Genomic DNA, 18,347 nt, shown 5'->3' on the forward strand with positions numbered 1-18,347 from the left:
GTCCCGGGAATTGCTTTGTTACCTATTTATCTTATAGCTGTACCATAGTAGTGTTAAGAGTACCTACCCTCTTACTCAGAAAGAGAAGAAGTTGGAATGTCCTCAGAGGGATATTTGTTAGTGGCCATACCTAAAATTAATGAATTAGGATGAAATGAAATTAATGACAAGGGCAGGATGTCAAACTCAACTATGTTGGTGTTAATAAATAAAACAAATTCAGATTAATCATTCTTTATTTTTCAGTTAAGCATAGAATACAGTAGAGTACCACAATTTCTCCAGTCTAATTTGACAATAAGTAGCAATCGCACCAAGCACACGGCACAAGGGCAGCTGGAAACTATTACAACTCCGCGACAGTGTTAACACTTGTGCTCGCTCTCAGAGCGATCGAGTTTCTGCGTGCAATTAACTTAAGTATACTTAATTAGGATACATTTGTTCTAATTAGCAAACGAAACATCTTACACGTAACAATTCCGCGTACTATATAATGTTAAATGTCAGTTGTCATGCAGTTAGTAGTGCTATTTACGTTACAATTGCTTTTTGGTAAAAAAATAAAGTAATCGAACATAACCTACGCACCATAGACAAGTGAAATTATATCTATTGTTAGTTAACAATAAACCTTTTTAATCGGATATTATTTATTAAATTTCAACCAGTGAAAGCTATTTAGAACTATCATTTTATAAAACAGCATTACAAGAACGATTCGACTTCAATAATTTGTGATGCATATTCCGTGGAATACACATGGCGGCGCATCCACGTTAGTGTAGTTACAAATGGAATGTAAACTAACTACAAACTAAACTTTAAACTCCTAAGTAGTACGAAAAAAATACTAAATTAAATACTTAGTTTAAAATAATACAAAAGTCGACCCGCGCAGTTAAAACTAAACCCACAGCGACCACACAACAAAACAAAATTTATTTAAACATTGCCAAGTATAATTTTTAGCTAATACAAAGACTGCTTATTCACGCACAACACACAAAATACTGCAAGGACATTATGTCACTGAAATTTAAAATAGTTAACAGAAGTAATTCGCTAAGTACAAGATAGCCTGCAGTGAGTGCTTCCATCTGAGACCCGATGGAATAGTCAGATATATCATTTTTATTTATTTTATTAACAAGAAGTGATTTTTAATCTTCGCCCATCCGGCCACGAGGACAATTGAGCAGAGTTAAAATATTAATTACAATATCGGTGCAGATCTAATAGCTACTACGCGCTATTTAGAAAAATCCGTGGACATTTGAGCTTCCATAGTTAAAACTTCTCAACATCTTTCAATTCTACCAAATAACAATTATTGTATTTTCAATAAATATCCTCACATACGCTTACAATGTACAATTTTAAATTTGTTTCAGTGCTCGATATAATATAATTTTATCGTTAATAATAAAATTCGTTGGCTACCTAAGAGTGGTGTATGAAGTACAACAGGGTCTACGATAGGAAATCGAATAAATTTACATTTAACGTCATACGAAACGACTTAGGTCGTGAGATGCTAAAAATATCTTTTCGCATTGCGTTAAATTTACAAAACATTGTAGTGAAGCGAGGCACTGTAGTTATAAAAAATCTAATTTACATTTACAACAAAATTTCGAAATTTATCGATAAGTGTGTGCCGCGCCGCACTACATGTCGATGTAACAGCTACAACACTAGCTCGTCGTGCTACGCCTGGGGAGTACACTCAAGGGACAGAGGTAACAGACGTCGGTCGCATCCCGTCCCGCTACATTTAATTCCTCGCGTGCCTTCCAGTTGCTTATCTCAAAATATCTACGAGAAAACTTTTTATTGCTCCAATATAACGGTTATGAGTATCTTTACAAGCATTACCATTTCAATGTGGCAACACTGATACATATATTTCTCAAACAGCACAAAAAATACGTCATTAAAAAAAACTAAAAAAAAAACTCGTCTGTGTTCTTCACAGATAGAATCCTTGGAACTTTATTTTAAGTTATAGTTTGTTTTAGATGAATTAAATTTTATACTGGATTGTATCAAATGCAGCTCTTCTGGTATCAATCACTGGTCACACAAATGATTCGAAGTAAATAATAGTTTACTTTAATTAGCTTAGTTAATGAAAAATTAACTCAATGTACACAAGTTTTATTGACATTTCATCAATTTTTCAGCCTGGACTTTCTACAGCCCTCTGCTGGACATAGGCCTCTCTCATAGATTTCTAACAATACCGGTTGGAAGCAGTCTGCAACCAGTTTCTTCCGACGTGGTATGACATGTGAATAATTTATTAGTATGTTTATAACGGGCCTGTTATATCAGTGTTGCCATATTAAACAAGCCGAGCCGAAGTTTTCACTCGCATTAAAACCTCACCGAAATTACGAATAGACACTACAATAGTTTCAAAAATATTAAGTCTTACAATATTTCCGATATAATTTATCATTGGTTATATTAATTTATATTTTAGATTATTTACATTAGAAGTGCGTCGGATGCGGTCCGAGGATATCTACGTTTATACTAGACAGGAAAAGGAGTGACCTCGTGCGCTATGCATTACACGAAAGTGCAATAGAAAATATACCTAGCTCCCTTCTAATAAGGTTTTCAATCGCATATATTTAACAATTAACTCCATAACTCCGCCGCATCCCTTACCGTCACATTTATAAAGTCCCACCAAGACGCACACGGTCGCACAATGTTTAATTCATATTTGTACTAATTTATCATATGTTTCATAAATGTCTACATCACTTTGTGAATATATTAGTGCATTCTATTCACTGAATTAAGTAAATTCTTTTGATTGCAGTGTCTTATTCGAGTAACTTTTGACGTAAAAATTCTTACGTTTTTTCAACAAAAAAGAAGAACGAACTCTAAAATATAAAATATTAGTGAACGAAGTTTGTGGAAAAAGATGAAATTTTTGACTAAACTCAATTTAGGCCCGATTTGTCCAAGTTAGAAGTACAATTTGCTGGTGTATTAAGACAGTAGTGTATATCCAAGATATAGATGGAGCTGTTTCAATATACTAGACATACAATTCGGGATTCGACGTTAAATGTACTCATTTGACCCTCAGTAATCAAAATATCGGTGCAAACGTAACTTTGATATCGAATTTTATTAACATGTAAATTAATAGTAAGACATCCTGTAATGTTTATCTATTCGTGTTGATAACGATTTTTTTTGTGATTGATTTGCGAATTACTGTATGAGCGAAAAATATAGTATTGCCACCGAAATATCGATGGGCGTGGCACTTGAATTGCGAAATCATCTTTACTATAAGAGATGCCGGTGTAGATATGTCACGTGTATGTGTGTGAGGCTGTAGCACGTGGTCCGATGACGTCACGGCGTGTCCGTACGTGTCGTGTGAGTGTATGTGTGTGTAAGGCGGTCGCACGCGGTCCGATGTGGTCACGGCGCGTGTGTGTGCGTGCGTGCGCGGCGTCAGTTGAGCGGCAAGCAGAACATGTGCTGCAGCAGCGTGGGCTTGCGTGCCGGCAGCTCCGAGCACACCGAGTCGTAGTCCGACGACGACGACTCCGCTCCGTAGCCGTAAGCCTGCAACGTGGCATCGGTGCTCACCAACTAGTAAATTTCTTCTAGGCGAACCACGGCTTATGTTGCTACAGCCCAGCGAGGAAGCTAGGAGTTGCAATTTTTACCAGGATGTACATTGTCACAGTACTTAGGGACACGAAATTGTTGTGCAGGACGTTCTGGTGCAGCTTCAAAGGTAAGAAACAGAGCCCGATAAGCACTCACTCGTGAACGTCGAACTCGTCGTATTATTACCGGATTAACTATAAACATATATATATGTGTAATGGTTGTGTTCGTGTAAGTACCTGCGCGGGGTCGTGGTAGGGGTGCAGGCGGCAGGCGTGCTGTCACACGCAGTCCTCCAGCGACATCAGCAGTGGGTTCACGTACTCGAAGCCCTCAAACTCCGACTGGTCGATGTCCGCTATCACCGTACTGTCGAATTATAATGACGCCATTTATTAAATTTTATTTGATCCTCTTATTAACTGTTTTCTGTCTTAATGAACGCCCCCTTACATCTCTTGCGGGTGAAATTTTGTTAAGGAATATTTCTACTAAAATTTCAAGTTTAGAGCTGGGCCTTATAGATATTGCGACATGTATGTGTATGTATATGTGTGTATATATATATATATATATATATATATATATATATATTTATATATATACACACACAATGTATTAAGTAGTCGGATATGTACATATATACATGCAACGTTAATTATCGCAATAGTTATAAGTAAAAGGGGGCGTGGCAGTGTAAGGGGCGTGGCTACGCGGTAAGGTGTTGTGTTCACTCACTCGTTATCGGGCGTAAGGTGCACGGGTTCATCGGTGAACTCGGGAGGGAAGTTGGCGAGGTCGCGCTCGCCCTCCAGCCTCGGCTTGAATGGAGGCACCACCTGCTTTTGCTCCAACTGTAATGTTAAACACACGTATATGACATATAAGTCGAGTAACTATAATTTATTGAAGTTTTTAATACTGTTTAATCACCAGCGAGGACAGAAGTAGAACCGTAATGCAAACGGAATCTGGCAAACAGATTATTAGCATAACTTTTAATCTAACAAAAGAAATATTAGCGTGTAACATTTGACTGGTGAACAAAACAAATGATTAATTAAAAGCGGTTTTATGAGTGTTAATAAAATTTATTCATTCTGTTTTCGACGGAAAATGAACACAGTTTCACTTGGTTGCAGAAACCAGCCCGCTGAGATATATATTTATTTAAGCAAAAAATAATTGAAGTGTGTTTGTAATATTAAAATAACCGCTTTTTACCAAAGGTATATGAATATATTCGGATCTTTGAATTGGCTAGACTAATTTTGAAGATTTATGCTACTGGCAGGTAACTGATGTAATAAGGAGTAACTTAGGCTTCTTTTATTTTAGCAAAGTTCTTGAACCTAAGATAAAACTAAATAAACATTTTTTTTTGTTAAATTGCACGCGGACGAAGTCGCAGACACATCTAGCTATTAATAAATGTTGCATTGTTACCATCTCCCACTCGATGCTCTTGAAGAAGGGATGGTTGACGATGTCTAGGAAGCCGCCGTCGCCGCAGCCGAGCCGCTCCACCGGGTTCTTGTTCAGGAATCCCTTCAACACCGACGCTGCCTTCACCGACAGTGATCGCGGTATACGGATCGTCTTCTCCAAGATCACCTGTAACAGTCACGCGGAGGTTTTCATATCGTTCATTGATATACATCACCTGCAAAATGATGATTTTTTGCCGCCTATGAATATCATTTTAAATGCTATTAAACTTGTACTTTATAATATGGAAGATAAAACCAACATTTTTATTCTATTTTTTTTTACAAATTAATACAGATAAGATATAAGAAAACTAATCGAACGTTTACTCAGGTACGTGTTACACAGCCTAACTCATATTACAGTTATTTTTGTATTCTTTTCATTTTCATGGCCACCGATACTGCTCGAATTGCAATACATGGTAGCAACTTAAAATGTAAATATATAAAAATAAATCTGTATAAATACAAAATGAATATGTGGACAACATTCTCTGCAATTCTCCAATATATAATTATCGCCAATATTTAATTATTCTATTGAAAACTGGAGGATAGAAGAATACGTGTTTTTTGATCCCATTAACGAACATTATTGATTTCGAAGTTGTAACAAATAGTTTATAACATTAAATCTTTTTCAAAAATTAAAGATTCTTGTTTTTTTTCAGCCGCCAGGCAAAAGGCTCTACAAAGATCGCCACGACGACCGGTCTTACACTGCTCGCATCCAGGGACTGTAAACTTAACTATGTCATTGGTCCTCTAGGGTTTATGGTTTAAGTTTAACTTTTAAGGTTGAACATTTTAATTCTTCTTTTCGTCACATCATTCACCTTCTACCTTCTGCATTTCCTCATTTAGCCATTACCGACTGCTTTATTGACAGGTTTTTAACGAGTATGAGGCTGGCCGCTTTCAACCCGTATTATTAATTCTCTAGGGGAGAGATATTTTGCAGTGTGCATCTTGGGGCTGAAATCATTTTGATGATGAGTACTAGCTTCTGTATGTGCCTGGGTATTGATTAACAAGCAATTTTGGTTTTCTGGACATAGTTGAATTATATATTCGTGCAAAAAAAATAGTGAGCCAAGATTTAAAATTAGAAAGCCGTATGCACATTCACCAGTATAAATAGAGTACCATTTAGCAAATAAATACCCATCTCTTTTATTTACTAATTGGTGAGATTAGTATCCAGCACAAGTCACTGACCTGGAACAGATAGTCTTCGGTGTTCTGGTCAGGGTTGTCGGCGGCCTGCGCGATATCAAACGGTGAGCGGCCGGCCAGCATCTCGTAGGTGAGCACGCCCAGCGCCCACCAGTCCACGGAGAAGCCGTACTCTTCGCCGCGGAGGATCTCTGGTGCGATGTAATTGGGAGTACCGCAGAATGTCGACGTCGTGTCTCCAGGACGGACGCCTTCCTGTAATGTTTATTTTATTAAATAATTCAGTTTTATCCACTTTGCATCATTTACTGTGACGTCATGTGAGAAATTCCTCTGAAAAGATCCTAATTCTAAAGAAACTTCAATTTTGTTGCAACCTTTAGCAACAAACTCGACAAGTTTTTGAGTGAGAACTTTTGTTTTGAAACAGAAGGTATTGCAAACAGTGCAATGTTATTACTAAAAGTAGAAAATGTTATTGTATAAATTTAGATTTTTTTGTAAATTCATTTCTTTATCGTAAGTAATATAAACTATGAAGATATAGCAGAATGCAACTTGATCTATCTAATTATATTTATAATAAGATTTAGAATAAATTCAGTCCTAGTCAAATCAATATCTCTGTATACTTTTCAAAAAGTATCATTAAGAAATAATATAGTACACTTGTTGGTATGGGTGTATAGTTCATTTGCCAACAAAAATTTTTAAAATTTTATGCAGCTTTTTACAACCATCTAAACGCGTCGGCACATAGTACTGGCGACCAGCTATAAGTTACCTTGCACATGCCGTAGTCGGTGAGCTTGATGTGACCCTCGTGGTCGAGCAGTACGTTGTCCAGCTTGAGGTCGCGGTAGATGACGCCGCGCTCGTGCAGGAAGTGCAGAGCTAGCGATATCTCTGCAGCGTAGAAGCGCGCATGCTCTTCTGGTAGTCGCCGTTGGCGCTGCATGTGGAACCTGCGCATACAAAAACGTTGAAAGTTACATAAAGGTTTTTCATTAAGAAATAAATGTTTTGGTATTAACCTTAGAGACATGGCTTCTGACTGTAGACAGTAATATAAAGAACGAAATTATACGTTATACAAATAATACAACCAGGTATTTTATGTTTCACAAAATTTATATGTACGTACAGATAAATAGAATAACTTTTAGTTTGGTATTAATAAAAAGCTTCGAAAAATGTAAACAGAAATATTAAGATGTTGGAAACTGAATTAGCGTAATTTCTTTAGCAAAGTTTGAAAATGAGAACGCTTAAGTTAGGTAAGTGCAAGGCATACGTTTGCTCTCAAAGATCGTCACGGCGAACTGTCTTTACTATGCTGTTGGGTAATCTAGTGAAGGATCTATCCACGCCGCTTCTACCGGATTTACCGCCTGGTTATGGTGTATTCTTAATTATGTATCACTAGCAAATTGTTATATGTACATTTAATGGTACATACATGAGATCACCGCCGCGCACGAATTCGATGACGAAGAACAGCCTGCTGGGCGTCTGGAAGCAGGAGTGCAGGCCCACGAGGAACGGGTGGTTGGAGGCGGTCTCGAACACGTGCTTCTCCGTCTGAACCCAGTCGATGTCCTCGTCGTCCGTCACCAGCGCCTTCTTGATCACCTTCATCGCGTACACGCGCTTCGTTCGCTTCAGTTCCACCATTAGTACCTGGAGCCGTCAAGTTATTAGGTATAAACACAATACGACGATATATGAGGTTATTAGATATGCGTTCATTGAGGCTTTGATTTAACAGAAATAGGCTCGAAATATAGGCAAATTAACTTTGTACATAGACCGGTATTATAAATGTTTAGAACAGGTGAAACGAGTTTTGTTACTTTTTGAAATTTTACAATCGACATGCATGAAGTGCAGCTAAGACTCTTTTAAAGTTAATCGATAGAGAACAATGCACATGAATTGCGATAGCCTATTACCTTAAATTAAAAATTTTATGGAATTTTATTTGGAAATTTCAGGATTACTGATACATTTTCATAATAAAATATAGGCTAGTGTAATTGTAAAAATGTAATTGTATAACTAATTGCTGTCACTTAATGTATGATAAATACTATCCGAAAAAAAATGGTTTCAGAAATAATGTATAGCGTAACGATAATAAAATAATAAAAAAACGTTTTCAAGATATTAATACATACATAACTTAATTATAGTTTATTATCTGTCGTTGCAGATTTCGTACTGTCACAATTCATTGGCCTGTCGTATTGCGAAAGAATAAATGAATTAACACATATATCAGAATGATCTCTTGGTACAGGGTGATTGGAAATTGATATTACACGCTTTAAAGACTTGAATACATATAACATAAATATGTATTCAAGTCTTATTTTTATTAAATGTTAACAGTTGCGATTTGTTTGCTGTTTGTTTATGTATTATTTTCCTTCAAACAAGATAGTGGACAAACACTTTTTTTACGCTTAATGAATTTTCCTATATCATTTACTTTACCTTTTCCCTACAATATCACTGTAATGAAAGCATATAATTTTGGCTATAATTACCATACAATAGATTGTTTTTGTCTTACTTTGTTTTTATTTGGAGAGATATTTTCTTCAGTTATTAACCTTTATATGTAAGCGTAATTATAGTCAAGCCTGTGTACGCTCACAATAGGCAAACATGATTAATTTTCTACTTAGTTAATTGAAACCAACGTTCCGTTGGCTTGCCTATTTGCAATAAATATATAAATTACGTTTACCTTAGCGTATGACCCGCGACCGATCACCCGTATCAACTCGAAATCTTCCAGCGAGTATTGCCTTTGTGAGCCGGGCTCCAAGTCTTCGGACCGGACCGGCGCCGGAGGTGCTGGTGGAGTTTCCGGTAGCGGTTCGGGTTCCGCACGCGACCTGAAAATCGTCAACATTTTACTTGAAATTCGTTTGAAAATTATATTCCATGTTATTACTGCAAAGACAAAGTATTGCATAAACTTATAGAACTTGTCAATTGAACACTATAATATATGCGGGTCCAATATTTTTCACCTTTCTTAACCATTCACTAATGATAATGGTGATTGGAAACAATATATTTTTTTTAATTTTTATTTATTTAACTTTTTAAATCGCAAATTAAAGTCACGCCGCATCATCTTTTTTAGTTTAAATGATTTTTTATATTTAAGGAAACTACATTATATATCGTTAAAAAGTTTTAATTTGTAAGTTTCACAAATAAATAAAAAAAAAATTAAACTAAAATTCCCATTTTCATCGAATAAATTAATAAAAAGCTTTCATCATGATAAATACATCATATCAACTTGCGATGTTGTTAATAAACATATGCATAATGGCAATCGATAGGCCGACAAATGGCACATATAAAGGCACCCTCGAAGCACAATGTTAAGCGTTTTGACTAACAATACATATAGAGATCCCCGAAGGCGTATGCCCCTAATGCGATCAAATCAATTATGTTGTATAATGACTCGGAGCTAGCCATCCAGGCTGTAAAAACAAGTCTAGGTTTAACATCTTCAGCCTTTTGTATCCTCTAAATCAATTAACCTGTAATTGACATCAGGCAAACATCATAAGCCAAAAAAGAGCCTTTACTATGATATTAACAAGCTATACAATACAAGAAATGCCAAAGTAAAAATGTAATAAAACAATTCCATGTTCACCTAACGGAAGCTGCCCTGCCAAGTGTACTCTCCCCATTGGCGTCGTCTTTGATCTCGACGGGGTCGACATGCTCGTTGGAGCACGGCTTCTGCACCAGCTTGTGGCACTTTTTGTGTACGAGCAGCTTGCACTGGATGCATTTGAAACCCTGCCGGCCCAGGCCCCAAATCCGGTCCTGGCAGAAGGCACAGAATGCGCGCTGAAAACGAAACGAAAACGTTATTCCTAAGTTGAACGATAGACCTTTTACATAGACAAGGAATGCATATTAAAATTATTAATTAATTTTTTAAGTTTTATAAAATATATTCTTTATCATCGTTATTTCATCTGTAAGACGTCATTTGTTGGACATAGGCTTCCCCCATAAGTTTGCAATAACACCGGTTGAAAATCGGTTTGCAGTAAGCGTAGATATATAGTTGACATCTTGCACTGTATTTACCGGTCCGCGGTCGCCATTTCATTTCACTGCAGTAAAGCCTCATTTACAAAAGGCTGTGTGTTGCGGTAAAAACCTCGTAGATGGTCTACGAAAGGTATTTTTAAAAGATAGGCTCTCCATTTTCATTACTATACCAAGGATTATACAGGCGGTTTCTAAGATTTATATTTACCTAAAATAGTGTCAAACTAGTTTTGAAAAAAAAAACAGATGCGAAAAAAGAGCATGAGTGTCGTCACCGCGAGCGTTGACGGTCGCCTAGCTAATCGAAGCGGCCAATACTCCCCCGCCTCACCGCACGCTTACCTAAGGCGCGATACAGCGGTTCTGGTTGCACTATATTGCCTTGTATTAAGTCGCCGTTATTAAAGTACCACTGTCATCTCTTGTCTTTGCTTGGAATGTATGTAATATTATAGTAATTTTGTATATATTTATGTAGAAATAAAGTCAAGAAAGGACGTTGGAAAGTATTGTCATTTTGCTATAGTAAACAATTAACTTACTCTGTTGAACCGCTTCGCTTGGAAGATGTGTCCGTTGACGCGGTATAGCTTCCGCCACCGTCTCGCACCTCTTCTATATATGCTTCCTGTAATATTTTATACGAAAAATTAAAATCACAATAAAATATCACGTTGGTCTACTCCATTAATTTCAAATAAGACCTGTCGCAACCTTTCTGTATTTACAAACTACCTTGACGAGATCGTAAAATAAATATTATCGTAATTAAGTGACTACAAGGGGAGGTTCTTATTGCTGAAGCAGGAGAACGTAATGCACGTCTTTACAGTTATTATAACGTAAGTCTCTTGTCTTCTATAAATAGGTGTACGATAAACATTTTTAGGACTTCACTGGTTTATTTCTGCCTTACACTGTCGTCCAAACTGCAAACCTTGCAGTATCTTTCATTTTAGTTTCATACGAACATTAAATGTTTTGTTTTCAGAAACACTTCATTTATTGAATACATTCGTTTTGTAAGCCTGCGAATTACGTTCTTATGTTATCTACATGAGTCCTCCTCACAGTTGTATGCCACAAGAAAATATGTATGTTTTAATTCCAAACCATCATCGTTCATCAGTTCATGTGAGTAGGAACTTGTGAAGTTGTTCACAAAAATACCTCACCGAGTTAAAAGTGGACTCTTCTCAGAGCGCAATTCATTAGAGATTTTCTTTGCTTTAAAGAATCTATAGGGACACATATTTTAAAGAGTTAGCATATTTAGCGACGCGTGCGCAGAGGATGGACTGTGTCGGCAGTCGTTCCCACACTCCCGTCGCGTTTACTTGTGTAGCTTATATTCGCATATTAATTAAATATAATTTAAACTGTTTCCAAAAAACTTTCATTACATATCCCAAAGCCATATACACCCGGTGAACACACTGAACTCACATACTCTACTAATTTAATGAGTTTATAAAATTGAGCTTTTTATAGTATTTGTTAACACGAGTAATCACTATAATGAAACAATCTGAAAAATAAAATAAATAAATAAATAGAATAAGTGAATAATATTGCCAAGTGGAACACTGAGCCATATAACAGAGAGATTAAACACGGCACTTTCCCACAAAGCCTTAACTGTTATTTCAAATTGCTTTAAGTGTTAAACCATCTCGGGTATAGTTCGGTTTGGTTTGAATTAACAAACGGTTCAAAAGGAAAATATTAATATCGCTTCAAATTATCCTTGTACAATTCTACGTAAACCGTTACTTTTAGTTTTATTTAACGCCAGCGACATATGATTTTTATATGTGACTCGATGTAACCAAATAAATAATAGGATGAAACGGTTTGCTATCCACCTATTTTTGCCGTCAGAGATTCGCAGCACATTTGTCCATTCTTATAGTGATATAAGCCATGCTTACAGGGATAAGTCCACGGTGTGTTCTTTTGCAATATCGAGCTATCGATGCATGTTTGTACTGTAATATCCACTCGGCAATCATAGAACATTCCCAAAGATCTAAGGTTAGAAGTCATGTGGACAAATTTTAGGAGAGATACCAATATCGGTCCATCAAAAATAAATGAACATTTCTTTTTCTGCAGCGTAGTAATATGTTATTCGGTGAAGAAAGGCCAGTGTAAAAAACCCCAAGCGCCTGTATAATATATCCATCGTTGTAGCTACAGAAAACCGTAAATATGAACCAAGAATCTTCAATGAAACAATCTGTAAGGCTATATCAGAATATTACTTTCGTTACTTCTACGGCCTGAAAGCCTTAGTGACCAATAATACGTATACATAATCTTTCTTAGGAGCCCGCTGTAGACATTGCTTACGTCACAAACTGTCTCCAGCGGTCTGTATATACACACACAATTGCACTGCACACACACATACGCAAACGCACCTGTCAAATACTTGGCGACTACCAGAGTGCAGGACATTTGGTTGTATGCACATGGTATCGACTGACGCGCGCGCCGCCAGCTCTGCGACCTGTCCGCCACTAATCTTATCGATTAAGTCGGTTTTTTAACGACTCGCAAGCGACGTACGCAATGTACAAGGTGAATTTATCGCGCTGAACGAAAAGATAGTTTCGACCTACATTGTGGCGGTGATACAGATAAATTATTATTTTTCTGCTCATATTTTTTCGTGTCTGCAACATGCACAAAAATCGATTAATAAAATCGATTTTTGTGCGTTTGGTTTGAGATGAATAAACTGGAGAGCACCAGTGTTCGGAACACGTCGAGAAATTTATGGCAAATTTGTTTTCAAATATTTCGTGTGCGTCTTGTCAAACACGCTTTCCCTATGGTGCGATACATACTTCTACCACTTCCGCGTACACTAAATTCAATAAGACTATTATGTAATGAGTGGTTTTAATTGAATCTCATAGCGGTAAGTTTATTAACCCGTATAGTTGCGGTGCTTTTCAAACAAGAATCCAATTATATTTGCAAACGTTTCTCAACATCGTGGTTTCTGTATACACGCATAAGTTGTACTATAGCTTTATGTATTCACAGTGTACGTACAACATCAGTGCAAATAGACGACGTATTTGTACTCTAATTATGACAAGGCATGTGGGTATATAGTTCAAGTTCATAACGTGTTTGTTCCAGACCAATAGATGGCGCTGGCTGTAACGCCAATAAAGAAACAAATCTCAATTAATACTGTACTACGAATGGGCTATGAATAACATTTGATAAATTATTATAACAACTATCAGATATATTTTAAAATCTATTTATTATGGCGACCGGAAAGTAATCTCGTTTCTGTCGACATATTTTACAGAAAAACAGATTGGTTTTTATCGCTCCGACATTGAAATTTGTATACTACAGATGGCAAAAGGTTGTTAATAACAAAGGTGAATATATTGTTGGTTATAAATAAAAACTTGTTAAAATTGTAATCGTGTGAATTAAACTTCAGAAAGTGACGTTACTTTCCGGTTCACCTAATATTTACACGAAAGGTAATTCGTTGGAGATTAATTTTTGAAAATTATATCTCCATAAGGACCACTATTACGATTTTTGAACTCTTCAAAGCGAGGGGGGGGAAATTTGAAATACTCCTCGGCGAAGAGACCGTACGATCGCCGTAATATATTGGCTGATATTTTATTTAAATAACACCATAAAAATAAATCTGCTGGGGATAAATCTAGACTGTGGCTGGGTTGGCCGTGAGATGTCGCGTCGTCAGAAAACAGTATTTCCGGAAACATATCTTTGACCACCGGCAGAGACTCGTTAGATGTGTGACAAGAGGCTTCATCTTGCTGAAACTGTGTTACGAAAGTAGTCAGTAAATTCCGGTAACATCGATGTCAAGAATTCCCGTTATATGTTCACATACTCAGCAGAATTAACAATATATGAAGGGCCGCGATAATCTTTAAAAAAGTTGGATTCAATGATTGTGCTCAAATTGCTGAAATACGGATACATTACGAGAATGAAGTAGGCTCTTGTGTTTAGCTTTCAGATTTTCGCTGTTGTAAACCTGCAATAATGTTTGTTTACATGTCTGTTTAGGTAGAAATGGCCTTTGTCATAAGATGTCTAAATCATTGAATCGATCTGTCATTGTATTGTGGGAATCTTACTAGGGCCGGTATGTCGAGGAGGTAGTAACGACACAAAGTCGAAGTAGAAGTGTGTTTTGCCCTTATTTATATCGATCGCTTGTAAACGAACAATCTTATTTCTGTGGAATAATCCTTTTCGATGCGCCGCTGACCGTAACGTTATGTTGTTCCTATAGTTATACGGATGCTATTTTAGATCTTATTAAAAAAGATTGCGTAATGATGTGCGGAATATTTCTAATTCAGCCGAAATTTTGCGGGTCTTTATATATGGATCGCGTTGAACAGAAGCGGAAGTCCGTGGACCGCCCGATCTCGTCTCTTCGAACTTCTTTACCTATTTCTTTATTAAAAGATCATTAGGACATTAACTTGTGTCGTATATATCGTATTTAATGCGATTAAATAGACTTACAGTAATGATGAAGCTCCTGTGTAAATAAAATTATTGCACATAACAAGCGTGTACAAGCGATTCATTGCGACTAAATTTTCGAGAAATGACCTAGTGGCGATACACTTCCCTGCGTCCCATGCAGCTTGTGTTTGCTTAAGAAAATTTAAATGTTAACCAATTTTTGGCTTGCTTGGTATATTATTAGTTTGGTGATTGTAACGAATTTACAAAACTCTTTTGGAGAACATTCGTCTTTCGTTTTAACTCAGACGCTCACTGAGGATAAACCACAATCGCCATGCTTGGCAGACGAGCTGGCGATTACGGTGTAGTGTTTTGGTACGCAGAGGACGCTGCTACCCATCCTCTGGAAACATGCGTTTGGGCAGTAGCATATAACCATCTAATAGATCCAGGCGTCTTGCGGAAGTCCATCCTAACTAAGAAAGGGACTGATATATAGCTACTTCCGCTATGCAGCAGTAGTTGTGCAATGCGATCGCAAGTCCTCTACGACTGGCTTATCACCGCTCAAAAATATCATTATATTCGAATAACAGCGTAACAATGTTCATAGATATTTGAAACGCCTCGACGGTTACGATAACTCTGCCTTATACCCTCCAATGAAACTCATCAATATTTATCAACGAATTGATCATATAATAAGCGTCTATTAATGATGAGGTTGGTACTGGTAGCCATGCAAGGCTTTTACAGCTACATTGTTTTCAAGGTTCACAATATATGTTTATCCCAGAATGAAAAAAAATGCTTGTCAATATCGAAAAGTTCGATTTAAGTGCAAGAAAGTGATACATTATTTTTTTTTTAAATAGTGGTAATAATGTTTTTTATTATTACCAGCAGCAAGTAAATAAATAAATTATATGTATGGTAGTCCCAAGAGGTGTTCTTTGCGGGCGTATATTCAACAAACCTTCCAATGTTTGAACGGTACACGTGTGTTGTAAAAATGTGTGTTTCCGGTCAACATAAAATCCAATCTGCTTCAAAAACAAACGAAAGAAATGTCAACAACACTCACGGTCCTCGCCCGCGCAGGGCATCCCGGGCGCCGCCGGAACATTCGGGAATACTGGAACAAACAAATAACAACGTTAGCGGCGTGCGGAACATTGGAACAAGCAAATAATAACGACGGCAGGGCATAGAACACGGGGAGGCGCATAACAACGTTAGCTGCGCACACAGCCGTAAGCAAACCGCTGCACGAATGGACATCCGGACATTTTTGTTTGCTTTGTTAGATTGCGTTTTGTTGAGACGCGAATACGAACTTATGTGGCATTAGTATAGAAATTACAAAAATAAATAACATTGTTTAAAGTTCTGCAGACTAATAAATTTATTGTGTTAATAACTCCCTTTGTTTAATTAACTTATGAAATCGGTATGTCTTGTCAATTTGTGTCAATTGTTAAATATTAAAGATAATAGAAAATTATATAGTGATTTTGGATTATAAATTGATTAATTAAGAATAAGAAACTGAGAATTTCATACAAAAATTCTCTTATTTCATAATTTTATTACAGGACAATAATTTCATTAATTAAAGAGCATATGGCCAGTAACAGGCGCTATTCCTAGTTTTTTTAACCTCACGTATATCTATGAATTTTGCTTCAAGATTATAATCGGAGAGGTATCGCTCAGGAACTGAAGGTTTGTCAAACATCTAAAATATATATTATATTAGGCTAGGTTTGTAAATAGCTACTATCTGGTTTGCAAATGCTTAAAGGTCATGAAAGTATATTTTTAAATACATTTGGCTGTCGTGTTTTGTTTTTAGTTATATATATCACCTACATTTATATATAAAACGGATGTAATGGTACTAGCAGACAAACAATTGCTTAGAAAATCTTCAATATTGATAATCGACATGAATGTGATTATTATATTATATTTTGTAGAAAAAAAATGTAATTATTTAGTAAATTTAATTTCTAGCAAATAAATTATTTGTACCCGTCGAAAAGTAAGATGCTTTACTCTCTGAACTTCCACAGAAATATGAATTGTTTTATTATTAATTTATTTTAATTAAATCATTAGCGTAATTTTGTACAGGATAGAACCCTATAACAAATATACTACATAAAGTCCTTTTAAATTACCCAGGCAAAGTTCGTACTGTCAAAAGATTGCAGAGATACAGTACCCGGCGATAAATATTACACATCGTCCTTTGGAAAGAGACAATTAGGTAACTCCGGCTTCGTAGAGCGTTATCTCTGTCGCACGAACTATAACTACTGACAAAACGTCACATAGGTAGTGTGGGACAGAGATAGTGCTCTACGAAATCAAAATTAGTCGATTGTCTCTTTTCAAAGTAGTAGTAATTAGTTGTAACTTAAATATATATGTCATCTCTTTGGAGATTCACACTTCAATTTATGTATACCTGTATAATTTATGAACGTTGCAGAGACAAATTAATCAAGGTGAAACATGTTAATATCATTAAAGACAAAAAATAAATAAATAAATAAGTAAAATTAAATTGAGAAGGAAAATAATCACTGAGATAAAACATACCTAAATAATAAAGTTATTGATATTAAAATTATCATTTATTTACCCTTTTCACACAGATTCATTTTTTGTATAGTTGTTATAATTTTATTACAACAACTTTAATTATGCACGAAGCCTTAAAGAAAATTAAAAAAAAATCATATAACGAAATACGTCATTCTATATTTAAGCCTAATACATATTTACTTATATTGCTTATATTTGCATATTACACAATTATATCTTTTTTATTTTCAAATGAGCAGAATTTATGAACTAACGATCTATCTATCTGCGAGTTTAAAATTGGAACATGTGTGAAGAGCAATTGAATTGAAAATAGAATTTGACTCGAGTGTTCGTTTCGTGTACGTGAGGCATCGGAGTGCTGCGAACAAACAGACCGGCTACTCGTGCGACGGTCTGGGATAGTTCTGATCAGTATGGACCAGCGGTGTAGCACGGCTCGTTGATAGTCGCCATTTGGAGGGCTAGTAATGGTACGTAAATTGTCCGGGTCTGTAATAGAAGTAAGGCTTTGACGGAACTGCTACAACATATTGCTAATACAATAAATATTATTTTTTTTGGAAAAAAGTAGAATTATTATTCTTCGAATCTGAACCATTTGAACTATTACTCCGTTGCGTGTATGATTGCATTTATCTAAATCATAAGTACAAGATATGTAGAAAATTTTTTTGGTAAAAGGTTTGCTTTTATTGCTAAAATAGACGTAATACCGTATTATAATATATCACTTACTAGCCATAATAATATAAATAAATTATAAAAATAAACAACGTACGAGGATTTCAGTACGATTATTGAGAGGGAGCACGAAGATTTTAT

The 18,347-nt window shown here is 36.1% G+C and overlaps 1 protein-coding gene across 2 annotated transcripts in view; it reads right to left on the minus strand.

Annotated features, from left to right (window-relative positions):
* Nucleotides 1-245: 245 nt before the first annotated feature.
* The window catches only part of aPKC (protein kinase C iota type), a 299,077-nt gene continuing 280,975 nt past the window's right edge, over nt 246-18,347 (minus strand). For both annotated transcript variants that reach the window (XM_068761466.1, XM_068761465.1), the window contains 11 exons: nt 15,994-16,044; nt 10,958-11,043; nt 10,006-10,205; nt 9,070-9,220; nt 7,777-7,997; nt 7,102-7,282; nt 6,360-6,572; nt 5,098-5,265; nt 4,390-4,505; nt 3,891-4,020; nt 246-3,603 (listed from right to left, as the gene is read on the minus strand). In XM_068761466.1, the coding sequence (XP_068617567.1) occupies nt 3,933-4,020; nt 4,390-4,505; nt 5,098-5,265; nt 6,360-6,572; nt 7,102-7,282; nt 7,777-7,997; nt 9,070-9,220; nt 10,006-10,205; nt 10,958-11,043; nt 15,994-16,044 (1,475 nt within the window). In that variant the 3' untranslated portion in view covers nt 246-3,603; nt 3,891-3,932. The remainder of the gene's footprint in view (nt 3,604-3,890; nt 4,021-4,389; nt 4,506-5,097; nt 5,266-6,359; nt 6,573-7,101; nt 7,283-7,776; nt 7,998-9,069; nt 9,221-10,005; nt 10,206-10,957; nt 11,044-15,993; nt 16,045-18,347) is intronic.

The sequence above is a fragment of the Battus philenor genome, unplaced genomic scaffold, assembly GCF_028537555.1.
Source record: "Battus philenor isolate CCGP_79_NKW_IND1 unplaced genomic scaffold, ilBatPhil1.0.hap1 SCAF_15, whole genome shotgun sequence".
Taxonomy (NCBI): Eukaryota; Metazoa; Arthropoda; class Insecta; order Lepidoptera; family Papilionidae; genus Battus; species Battus philenor.